This window comes from Mus musculus, chromosome 4, assembly GCF_000001635.26.
Source record: "Mus musculus strain C57BL/6J chromosome 4, GRCm38.p6 C57BL/6J".
In the NCBI taxonomy this organism is placed as follows: Eukaryota; Metazoa; Chordata; class Mammalia; order Rodentia; family Muridae; genus Mus; species Mus musculus.
The window spans coordinates 56875772-56888775 of record NC_000070.6 but is presented as its reverse complement, the minus strand read 5'-3'; the positions used below and the strand labels follow the sequence as shown (position 1 = coordinate 56888775).

Here is a 13004-nt window from a genome sequence, read left to right as displayed (position 1 = left end):
CTTGGGCCCTGCTACTTTGTAACTGTTGCCCGGGCTTTGATTGCTTCTCTTTTACTCCTCTATTAGCTTTGGCAGCAATCCTTGGAGCTGTGCCATTTCTGGGGACATATTGGGCAGCAGTACCTGCCGTTCTAGACCTGTGGCTGACACAAGGGCTAGGATGTAAAGCCATCTTGCTCCTGGTCTTTCATCTCTTGCCAACATACTTCGTAGACACTGCAATCTACTCTGATATATCAGGGTAAGTGTTCTCCAGTTCTTGCTCAGTCTTAGGGTGTTTGGTTTGGGGAAGGGTTGGGGATGGAGTAGTGGCAATCAGTTGGGTAGCCTTTTGTGATCCTTTCACAGTGAAATTCAACAATGTTGAATTACATTGTTGTGGTAAATTTCTGATCGTTATTATGTAAGTATAAAATCCAAAATTAAGACCAAAATTATGCATAATTCTGTTTTGAGTTTTGTGGCATTTAGCCTAGGAAAAAAAGTATTACTAAGCATATATAAAATATTTTAAGTACAATAAAGAGTTAGTGGAGGGGGCTGGAGAGATGGCTCAGTGGGAGCACCGAATGCTCTTCCGTAGGTCCTGAGTTCAAATCCCAGCAACCACTTGATGGCTCACAACCATCAGTAGTAATAGGATCTGATGCCCACTTCTGGTGTGTCTGAAGACAGCTCCAGTATACTTACATAAATAAAATAAATAAATAAATCTTAAAAAAAAAAAAGATTGCCATTGGAGGCCCACTTGAACTACATAGCAATATCCTGTCTCATTGTCAGACACAGAGCACGGAACTGGAGAACCATCTCTGTGGTTAAGAATGTGTTCTTTCAAAAAACTCAAGTGTGGTTCCCAACACCTCCATTGGGCAGCTCACAACTGTCTGTAACGGTAGTTCCAGGGAATCCAAGATCCTCTTCTGGTATTAAGTCATACAAACACATATGCACATACACAAAAATCAAACTTATAAAAAGCCCCTCCGCACCAGAAAAACCACCCCAAAACCCAAAGCCTGTCTTAGTGGTGAATACTGTAATCCCGGCACTTGGGCAGGCATAGGCAGGGGACTAACCTAGTTCAAAGCCATCTACTTTCCATGGCAAGCTGCAGGCCAGGTAGGGTACCAGGGAGACCCTGCCTCAGAACAGTCAGCCACAGAACTGGTTCTGTGATCAACTGATCGTTTAACAACTGAGGTTTAAACAGTATATGATTCATACTTAGTGCTCTGTGTATTTAAACTCGCTGTAAATTTTTTTATATTAAGGGTTATAGTTATAATTCAAGACTTATGTGATTTTTCTCATAATACTTTATTTGATCAGTTATTAAAAATGAAAAGTGTGATGTACACACACACACATATATATATGTATATGTGTATATATACATATATATATATATACACACACACACATACGTACATACATACACACACGTATATATTTGCGGGGGGGGGGCTTTTTTTTTTTTTGTCGAGACAGGGTTTCTCTGTGTAGCTCTGGCTGTCCACCCTGGGCTACTCTGTAGACCAGGCTGGCCTCGAACTCAGCAATTTGCCTGCTGCTGCCTCCCAAGTGCTGGGATTAAAGGCATGCACCACCACTGCCCCACATAAATATATTTTTAATTAAGCTTTTATTTAAAAGTTCTCCTTGCACCACTTTAAGCCTTAAGAATTTCTGGTACTTCACTGCTATAAGTCTTTTTGGAAGAAGAGAACTAAATTGTGAATATTATGTTTTTATTTCCTGAAGGCTGGTTCACTGCTGTGTGTTTGTAAACTGCTATGTATTCCAAAATCCTTTTTGTGTATCTAATTATTTACCTTGATGAAAACTTTCCACTCATCAGTGTTATTTAAAAACTAGAAACACACAGACCGTGACTGTTTCTTTGTCCCTCTTGCGTCAGTGGTCAGGACTTATCTGTACTGTGTTGCTATATCTGTCTCCCTCCCTCCTGGTTGTGTCAGCATTGCCGTCATAGCCTGTGCGACAGCATGACTCTTGTAAAATAAAAGTCTTGTGCTTTATTGACAGATGTCTTCCATATATAACCTGTTATTACACCTGTAGTAGTTACATTTTAGAAGGTTGCCAAAGGTCAAAACTGAACAAAAGGAGTATTGCTGTTACTATTTTATAAAACTGTAATTGTTGTTTTATTAAAGAAACTATACCTGCTAAATTGCACTCACTATTATCCTTAAAGGAAGTAAACCTAGCAGGTATCTTAGGTAACCAGTCTTGAGGCAGCAATAATCTTCAGGAAGCCGTGTGGGATGGGTTCAGACTACCTGATAGCAGCATGCTTTTATTCTTTTAGTGGCTAGTCCTGCAAAAAGAGGCAGAGGTCACTGTTGGTACATATGGGAGAAAATCTTTGTTTCTCAATATTATTATATGTTCTTAATTCTACATTGATGTAATCTAAAGAAAGCTAGTAGTGGAGTAATATCAGAGATACCGCATTGTGTTAGAAAGTATTTGGGACTTCTCCAAAGCTGGTATTCATTGGAAATCATATGTTGGACTGGTATGCTTTTTGTTCCAGAGGAGGCCACCCCTACCTGACCGGCTTAGCAGTGGCTGGTGGAGCCTACTACCTGGGCCTAGAAGGAGCAATCATTGGGCCTATCCTTCTCTGCATACTTGTTGTTGCTTCCAATATCTACAGTGCCATGCTAGTGAGTCCTACGAACTCGATGCCCACACCAAATCAGACCCCTTGGCCTGCTCAGACTCAGCGGTGAGTTCAGCAGTATCACAGTGAGCATGCGCAGAGACAGGCTGCGCTGTGTGTGTTTTCAACGAATGGCTACATCTGGGGCTTATCAGGGTCAACGTCTCCAGCACTCCTTTCCATGCAGGTTATTTCCACCAGTCCTCAAGGCTTCTTCTCTCCATCTGCCTATTGATATCCTGACTGCAGTCACTTCAGAATAGCTTTAAACATGGTCTAAAATGTACTGCCCTCCTGAGGCAGGCTTTGCTTGGTCAGTGTTTCTGCCTGACCATATCATTGCTTGTTTCTTCACTCAATCTTTTCATTGTCTCAGTGTACCAGCCTCATTTTTCAGTGCAGTATTAAAAGGCATCAGGTAGATGCTATTTTATGGCTATTAAAAGACAAGATTCTGTCATCTGGTATGCACATCATAGTGGTTGTGAATTATATTTTACTTGCTTGAATGCCTAGAAGTGGAATGTTTTCTGTGTATCAGATTTAATGTCAAAAACTTGCAAAGTAAGGTAAGTGTGTTGTCTCATGCCTAACCCCAGCACGTGGAAGGCAGAGCGTCGAGAGAATCAACAGCTTGGGCAGCAGAGACTATCCCAGAATCAAACAATAAAACCTTACAAAATGGGGTTTCTGTGTAAGTCATGCAGATGTACATACAGCCTAGAAACAAGATAAACAGAATAAATAGGTTTAACCTTCTAGAGACTGTATTATGTTGTCCAGCTTGTCACCAGTGGGGAAGCACTGAGTTCTGCTGTGTCATTATATATTCTTGTGTACTTTGAGTCACTGAGAAGTTGGTCTGACAGTCCCTTTACACTTCTATACTTCTGTCTGTCTGTCTCTCTGTCTGCCTCTCTATTATCTCTTGTCTATCTATCTCATGTATTATATCTCAAACTCAGTTTCCCCTTCCACACTTCTATCCTTCTAGGTAGAATTTTAAAGTGTAGTGCAGCTCACTTTGTTTTAAATATCATGTCTTTTGAATTGATCAGAGTAGCTTCTGAGTTAGTCAGTTGCTCAGAAGCCCATTGGTGCTCATACCTTTATATTTTGTTTGTTCATATTTTTATTGAGACCGGATCTCAGTGTGTCATTGTGTAGCCCTTGCTGGCTTGGATTTTGGAGATCCACCTTCCTGTGCCTCCAAATGCAAGAACCAGAGCTCTGCATCCCGACACACCCATTTAGTGATGGCTAAGAAAAGTCCGTTTTCTCAGGAAGACTAGAACAGCGGGATGTAGGTGACTGACCAAGGCTTCACCGCCAACCTGGGCTGTTAACACTAGGACTAGATCATTCCCTCCCCTCCCTTCTTCCCTGTCTTGAGGCCGTCTTCCTGTGGAGCCCAGGACAGCTGAATTCACAGTCCACTCTTTAGCTTCCTGAGTACGGTGTGTATTACTTCCATTCTGTTTGCTTTTCCTCTTCATAGCAGGAGCTTGGAAACCTGCACAGTGAAAGGATAGTTTCTTCAAGCTACTAGAGAGAATGACAGAGTTTCCTAATGTTTTATTGTATGGGTGTGTGTGTGTGTGTGTGTCTTCTAATGATTTTTAGTATATAAACCAAGATTCACTGAAAGATGAAGCAAGAGAAACCAGTATATACAGACAAGAGAAGACAAGAGTAGGAAGCTGCATCATCAGGTCAGGATGCTGGGAAAGGAGATGTGAGGGCTGTTAGATACCCAGCATAATTCCATCAGTCATTCATGCGTGTGGGCAGTTTTTGCCAAGCTCATTGTGAAAAACAGGGCTTTGCCTTTACCCAGCAGCAGTGATATCAGTGAAGGGCTTTGGTTTTCAGCTCATGTTAAAAATAAGACACTGAAGTTGTAGGTGGGCTATTACATTTGTGGCTTTAATTTAATCTGACAAGTCCACTACCCTGTGCAGCCCTTAATGGCTGTGACTTTTGGTCTCTTGTGCACTGATAATTCCTCACAGAAAGGTCTTCAGATCTCTTAGCTGGAGGTTGCAAGCCCAGCTGCAGCCAGGAGCAGGGAGGGGGCAATGAGTTGAAGATTCAGAGCTCTGCTGTAGGTGTAGTACCCTGTGCTAGTACACAGCCACACTCACATCTCTGCCTGTTGTTCCTAGTCCAAAACTCATTCCCTTCTCCAGAGGAAAGCTAGGAGTCGGAAAGAAGGAAGAAGGATCAGCTGCTTGGTTGGGTGGAGGTTGGCCGGGGTGGTCGAGGGGGCCGTGGTGCTTTCTTAGCAGAGGAGCAGCAGGTCACTGCTCAGTCCCACCCTCCACTCTCATAGGCAGCACACAGTCTAACCTGCTTCTGAACCTTTTGGGTATTTAGCTCAGTGAATTAATTAGGTTGTTTTAGTCTCCTCCTAATAATGGCTTGGAGTTCTTGCTTTTCAGAGGTGGCTAAGTCTGAGTGGTTGCCCGTTGGATTCACCCCACCAACCCCCAGTTGAGGCATTCTGGGCCTAAAGGAAATGTGCGTTTTATCTGCCACTGTTTAAGAAGTAACACAAACAACACTTCTAACATTTGCTGAGACTTACCATGTGCTGAATCCCATGATAAAAACATCATGTGTTATCTTTATCTGTTCTGGTTTTTTTGAGACACGGTCTCCCTCTGTAGCCCGACTCGCCTGGAACTCACTGAAGTTCACTTGTTTGACCCTCCAGAGTCCTGGGAGTAAAAGGCATGTACCAGGCCTGGCTTCGCTGGTGTGCATTACTGTTCTGAACCTATTAGTATTTTCCAGGATGCTTAGGTGACATAGTTTAGAAATATTAAGTTGCTCTATGTATATATAGTTCCAGGCTTGCAAGCTGATCTGTTTTAATTGATGCTCTGTCTCCCTGAACACACCAACCCTGAGTGTGTGTCCTAACTCAGTCGCTGTCCTGTCCCTTATCCAGTCCTTGAATCTCTCCTTGCCCTTTACCCTCACCACAAGGGTCTGAGCTGGCACTTCCCTTGGGGCTGCTGTAGTATGCGTGCCACCTGTCTGTCACCCCCTACTGTTGTCTGGCCACTGTTGGCTAACTGCTTTCTAAGCTTGTTTCACTTTAGCTTTCTTTCCTTGGGAAAGCTCATCCAGGTTTTCTTGGCCGGGAGGCAGCACTGAATTCATCAGGCTAACCATAATGTTAATCTTATTTTATACTTCTTTGTCTTTCAGGCCGACAGACATTTTATTTATAAATTAGAGATTTCTTTGAAATTTTTAATGATGTAAAAGGATAAATTAATCTTATAGGATGTTAAGAAATGTTTATAGGTTATTAGTTGTAAAAGCATTTCCAAGGCTTATCAAAATTGAGCACTATCTAGATTCTTATTTGTTGGAGAAAGCTTCTAGCCAACTTGCCTGTCTTCAAATGCAAAAACACAAGCTAAGACAACACTCTTGAGAAGTAGTTACATAGATAGATACTTGCAGTGTTGGTTCTGACAGAGTTGCAGAGGAAGTCTTTTGCCCCCAGCTCCCATGCATGCATGCACCCACATTTGGCCATGGCTAGATGCCTTGTTAGAACTATAGGGGATAGAGGCTGGGGCTCTGCCAAGCACAGTGCTCAGAAATGGGGACAGTGTCACTGTTGAGAAATAATAGACACATAGATGGATATATATCTTCATTTTTTTAATTTAATTTTTTTCAAAAGATAGCACAAGTATTTAAGGAACCTTGTGTTTCATTGTTCAGGTCTGTCAGCATGTGTAGTCAGGTGATAAAAAAAACTCTTTCAAAGCCTTGTCCCTCCATATCTGCTTTTGAAAGTAGAGCCTTACTAGTCCTCTTATTCTGAGGGCCTGGGGGGAAGGACTTTGGGTATATGTGAGTGCCATATCTTTTCTGTAACATTTGCCCGGGTTCCTCTTGACCTTGAAGGACTTTGTTTATTATAAGGGTAGGCTTCCATTTATTTCTGCTTTCTCTAATCCTGTGTGTGGGGACTGAAAATGCTCAAGACAAATGGAGTCGAAGAGGAGGTGGCAGGATGTTGGAATTGCTTTTCATGATAGAGTTGCCTTACAAGCTGTTAAGCAAAAAGCCTTTGTGCTGTGAGTGTTGTTTACACTGCTCCCTGGGCTTTCCCACAGCAGCCTCTGTCTTTTAGCTGTTTCTAGGGAAAATGTTGAGGGCCGGGCGTGGTAGCACACGCCTTTAATCCCAGCACTCGGGAGGCAGAGGCAGGCGGATTTCTGAGTTTGAGGCCAGCCTGGTCTACACAGTGAGTTCCAGGATAGCCAGGGCTACACAGAGAAACCCTGTCTCCAAAAGAAAAAAAAAAAAAAAGAAGAAGAGAGAATGTTGAGCATTTAATGGTAACTGATGCTATAAAACAAAATTAATTTTATTCAACTTGGAAGAAAATGATATAAGAAGGAACACTGATATAACATGCTGTGTTTATATGGTTACAGACTAAATGTAAATTGAACGTTGCTCTCGAGGACCTGGAGAGATGGCTTAGTAGTAGTTAAGCCTAGTTGTTGCTCTTGCAGAGGACGCTGGTTTAGGTTCATGTGGTGGCCTACAGCCATCTGTAAACCTAGTTCCTAGGGCATTGGGTACTCTTTAGGCACCAGACACTCATGCAGGCAAACTCTCAAACACATTAAATAAATCTCAATACTTTTGATTTTTGAAAAATGCTAGTGTTCTCAAGTTTGTCTTTTGTATTTCTACCAGATGATTATGTTAAAACGTATGCTTTCTCTCTAAATGGGTCCTAATAAACTGTCCAAATATATATTTTTTGCTTCTGATATGTTTGATTAAATGATAGTAGTAATGTTAATAATAAAAACCCTATATATCAGCTGAACTCAAAACAACCAGAAGAGAATAGTTTGTTTTTTTACTTGTTTAAAAAGAAGTCCAGGGGACATTCCAGGTCTAGAGTGTTAGTCAAATGCCCGAGCCTAGCCTCTTACCATCAGAATGCTATACCAACCATGACTTGTGGCGTTCTAAGGTATCAGATACTGGAGCACATGTTCATTGGTAACCTCTGACCCTGGCGCCATGGCTGTCTGTGAGCATCTTTACTTTACCAGGTGACACTATGACAGGCCTGTCAGCTATATCAAAGGCTGTTTAGCTACCATGGTCCTAAGGTAGATGCATTGTAGATGCATCAGACCTTTCTATCTAGTCCAAATACCAGTCGGCACTAGGTATCACTTACCTTATCTTATGTGAGACAAGTCAGGTGATGGGAACACCTTCCTTTACCCGTCTGGCACTCCACCCTGCAGGCCTTGGGTTCTTTGTAGCACCAGGGTCCCTCCTTCAAAACAGGACTATATCAGCAATTAGTCTGATCAGCAAGACTTACTCTCTTTAACATCGTATCTGTTTTCCAGCTAGTTAGAAGTTCCAAGAGCCAAGAAACTGTCCCTAAGTTACACAACACTTCTGTAATATCTCGTTAGCCAAAATCCAGTCACATGGCAAATTGTGCTTCAAGTCTGGGGAGGTCTCAGATAAGAGATAATGGACTCAGCCCCAAATCGGGCTCCTGTTTATACACAATGAGGGCTAACTAAGAGATTTTGAAACAGTCTTGTGAAAATGCTAAAAATAGGGACTATAATCTCTTCTACCCTCTTAAAGGTTATGAAAGAATACAGTGTTGTATGGTAACTGGTTCTGGGCTTGCCCCTCCCTCCTGGTAGTTTTGCTAACCCCACTCCCCACTCCTTTCCAAAGCAAAGCCAACCATTCTCTCTTCCTTTTTTTTTAGGACTTTCCGTGACATCTCTGAAGATCTGAAATCTTCAGTAGATTGACCTGGCTTCCCTGCAGTGACTTCTGGGGAGTCTCACTTTGACAGTGAGTCCTGCGAGCGTTGGCCTCTGCTCTGTCAGCCGTGTCTGGCAGGCAGGGGTACCCAGAAAAGAAGCAGAAGCAGAACACCAAGCGAGAGAGAACTTGCTCTCGGCCGCTTCGCATTTTAAAACACAGCTTGAGAGTTGAGAACTGTGTCTGCTCACAGCTCATGCTAAGACGGCTTGAAAGTCGCAGTTCATGCACTGGTACCAAGGCTTGAAATTGCCCTCTTTGATTATCTGCTGCAGTGTTTATTTATAAGTTATTTTAAGGATTCTGGATGACCTACTATTAAGTGTATACCCAGTGTAATGCTCCTTCTGCTGTAGGAGTTTAGCCCTTGTCAGCGAGAAGGTTTTCCCTGTGGAGTATGGTTCAGTAAGCAGAAAAGGGTAAAGATGGCTCCCTGTGCTGAGAGGAGAGAGGATGCAGGAGGAGTGCAGCTCTTCCTCTCAGCCAGGTTGCCAGATTTCTATAACTCTTCTGACCACACTGAAAAGATGCCAACTGAGCTGCTATGAATAGTAACGATGTGACAGATCCCTGCCGTCAGCCTTCCTCTCTTACCTGCTTTACAAGCACAGACTGAGGTGCAGTGGTCCCTGGCTTTGTCATGTGTGCCCTCAGTTAGTTGCTTAGCAGCAGAATTTCTTCTTCCACTTAGCACCGTGCCTTGTACTCGGGAGTCTAGACGAATGCTTGCTGAGTTGGACTATAACTTTGCACGTATCTCAGATATGACACAACCGGCATAGTGTTTTATACTTTACACAGCCTTTGTGCACATTACTTTACACACATTTCACATCAGCTCTCGGAGCTTTGTACTCTGGGGAGTGTCACCCTGGCGGCGGGGGTTGCGGGGCTAAGCTTCAGGACAGCAGCAGTGCAAAGCCACCAAGTGTTGAAACTTATCTCCTCCTTCTGATGTTACATCTGCAGAATGCATTTCTTATGGCTTTGGCAGTTTCCCAGTCCTGTTAGCAGAGGTTCTCATTTATTCGATACATGTGAAAGAGTTGTCCTGCTTCATGACGCAGGACATGGCGTCACTTGAGCCCAGCTCCTAGTGTTGAGCCCTTTCCAGCTGTTGTTCCAGCTGTTGTTCCAGCTGTCCTGGGCAGCAGAAGGGGTTTTGATTTGTTTTTTGAAAGCACTTAAGACTAAAATTTTTCTTAAAACTTCTTACTAACTTTATAACTTGATTGATTAATAAAACCCACACATGCTGGGCGGTGGTGGCACACGCCTTTAATCCCAGCACTTGGGAGGCAGAGGCAGGCGGATTTCTGAGTTTGAGGCCAGTCTGGTCTGCAGAGTGAGTTCCAGGACAGCCAGGGCTACACAGAGAAACCCTGTCTCAGAAAACCAAAATAAATAAATAAATAAATAAATAAATAAACCCCACACATACTGCAGTGCCATCTGACTTGCTATGTATAGTATGGCTCATGCTGGTTTCCTGGTTGTATCATGAATCCTTCAACATTATGACCTGTTAATCCATCATCTGTTAGATCTGACCACTAAACCACTTACTCTGTTCTTTAATAAGTTGGTCATTTGCTCATTAATACTTTTCTTGAGCATTAGTAAATTCTAGGCACCATGCCAAGGACCACAGGTGGCTGTGGGCGATGACTCCCACGATGGCTTCTCTCACCTTAAATGCCAGCCAGATCATGTAAATCATACTAAATCTAAAATTCTTGCATTAAAATGGTTGAGGAGAGAAACCAAGTTTTTGTTTTTAAACTATATTGTGATAAGTTTATAATTAGCACATGCTCATAAGCAGCAAATATACACAGTGAGTTTGTATACATCTACAAATTATGTTGCTCCAGTGTGCTTTTAGCCATGTAAAAGCAAATTTGCAAAAAACTAAGTTTGAGCTGATTCATAGTTGTTGGTAGGATAGTTCTCAATTTGAATGTGAATTTCTAGGGGAACTCTGAGCTCTAAGTTTAGAGCTTCCTAAATTAGTGGTAATGGTATAAGTCTGTCCTGAAATTTTAAGAGCAGAAGTCCCCCAAAAACTCAAACTACCCCATTGCTACAGTGAATCCAGGAAGGCTGCCAGTTGGAAAAACATCCTAGCATGTGTCAGGCACAGGGAAGAGGTTTTACGGAATTTTCCTAGGACAGAGAGAGAATAGATAACATGAGGTGGTAAGAGTCTTTTAGTCCCTAACATAACTTACCTTGAAGAGTTTGCGTAGAATTTGACCTGGGAAGAAGAGAATATATATGGCTGGTGGCTGGTTTGGTTTTTTGGGTTTTTTTTGTTGTTGTTGTTGTTGTTGTTGCTGTTTTTTGGTTTGTGATGTGTGTGTGTGTTCATGTGCATGTATAGGTAGACTTTTTGGCTACTTTATTGGGTTCTTTTACCTGCCTCTCTTCTCCACCCCGATCCCTTGTAACCCCCAACACTAGGTCAGTGAGGAAAGGTTAGAGGGAAAGGGGGCATAGATCTCTTTGGACTACTTCCTTGTGATTAGGGATGTCAAATTTCCTAGAGGAAAGTCCAGTCTTCATTGTCAGGACTTCTCCAACCAGCAGACCAGCAAACCAGCAACACACACGCAGCAGCAGGAATCAGCAGCAGCCTCCACCCCCCTCAGGGCTCTCAGCAGACCCTCGGATTCCAAAGGTAAACGACCTTCAGCTGGCAGAATCGTGCCCCTGCCCACCATGAGACGAGTCATAGTCAGCTGCTGTGGACAATCTGAAGCAGCCCCATATCCCACGCCTGGGGTTAAAACTAAAGCATAATCACAAAACATAACTGGGGTTTTTCATATAAGAAAATTTAAAGCTAACAGAGCACTAGTTAGTCTGTCTTTACAGGGTCTTTACTCTTCCTTTTTGTTTTATTAGCATTTCTTTAAAAATGCAACTAGATCTTTCTACAACTGCTTGTCTTGTAGGATTGTGTGATATATCTGTAATATGCTTTATATTATAATATTCAAAGAATTGCTTCATCTCACTGAAGACATGTGAGAGGGCATTATCAGTATTAATTTGTGCAGGTGTCCTCCAAACTTCTGTTATTTCCAATAAATGTGCAATTACAGAACCAGCTTTTCGGAACTCAAAGCAGTTGCACATTGGGACTGAATATGAATCGTGTATGGTGTGCAAACTGTAGTGTTAGAAATTCTGCAAAATGGAACACATCATCTGTCTGCCAGATTTCATTTCCTTTAGCACTCCTAGGACTACTCGGCAGGTAATGAAGTTTGGTTATACAGAGAATAAGTAAGGCATTTTTTTATCTCCTCGGCTTGTTGCCAAATCATAGAAAAAAAATTTAAACTTTGATTGTTAACATGGTGGGTTTTTTTCATGAAATTTTGAGGCTTCTAATACATTTCCCATTGATAATTGGTCAATTTCTTCATTTCCTTGTGCCAATAGACTGCTCAACCTGTATGAGACTGAATATGAGTCTCATATTCAAAAATACAATGGAAAGTGTCTATTTCTGATTGCCAGTTGCGGTTGCACAAATAAGATTAATTCTGAGCCATCCGGAACAAATTCAGCAGTTTCTATATACAGAACAACTCTTTCTGCATACTGAGAGTCAGTAATTGTTAAGAGATTCAGAGAAATCTAGCACTAGGGTTGCATACAGCTCTGACTTTTGAACGGAATTTCGTGGGCTTTGGGTCACTTTGCTTATTTTGTCCGACTTACAGCCTTCCATTCTCAACTTACTTGCATCAGGATAGAATGTAGGCGCCTCAGGAACTGGCCTTCCCTTTACAATACTTGGGAGAATCCAATTAGTTCTTTTTGTAAATTGAAGATGCTTGCTTTGGAGATATTTGTTAATTTCTCCCAAATAGTTGTTACATGCTTTGCAAATCTTCATTGATTACACATAGTGACATAATCTCAGCATTAGTAAAAGGCACCACAATTTTGGCTGTGTCTGTTACTGATAATTCATATAGTCTTATTCTACCTTTTATAATTAAATCAGAAACCTTTTCTATATATGTAAGTTTTTAACTTTTTACTTTGTGTATTAAGAAAATCTATCTATAATTCTATCTTCCCTTTGTATAATGAGCCACGTAAGAGAATGAGTTGATGGCAAAAAAATGAAAATACAATCAAGCTTAGGCTCTGTGTGATCCACATATGCATCTTGCTGTGAGTAAACTCTTTACTTCCACTGTTAACCATTCTATACTGTTTTAAGTCTGAATTTACTTGTAATGGTTGAAATAAGTTACTTGACGAGTTAATCTGGTTGTAGGCCATAGCCAATTAATATTTCCCATTAATTTTTGAAAAGCATTAAGAGTTTGCAACTGGGGGCTGGTGAGATGGCTCAGTGGGTAAGAGCACCCGACTGCTCTTCCGAAGGTCCAGAGTTCAGATCCCAGCAACCACATGGTGGCTCACAACCATCCGCAAC

The 13004-nt window shown here is 41.9% G+C and overlaps 1 protein-coding gene across 8 annotated transcripts in view; it reads left to right on the top strand.

The window, feature by feature from the left end:
- The window catches only part of Tmem245 (transmembrane protein 245), a 71453-nt gene extending 58680 nt beyond the window's left edge, over nt 1-12773 (top strand). For 4 of the 8 annotated variants that reach the window (NR_161228.1, NR_161227.1, NM_001369261.1 and 1 more), the window contains 3 exons: nt 67-241; nt 2564-2758; nt 8484-12762. Coding sequence is in view for 4 of the 8 variants with exons in the window: in NM_001369261.1 (NP_001356190.1) it covers nt 67-241; nt 2564-2758; nt 8484-8529 (416 nt within the window). In the remaining 4 variants the exon portion in view is untranslated. Of the gene's footprint in view, nt 1-66; nt 242-2563; nt 2759-8483 lie in introns of all 8 variants that reach the window. The other 4 variants (XR_001784143.2, XR_003954942.1, XM_011250037.3 and 1 more) reach the window with 2 other exon arrangements.
- The last annotated feature ends 231 nt before the right edge of the window (nt 12774-13004 follow it).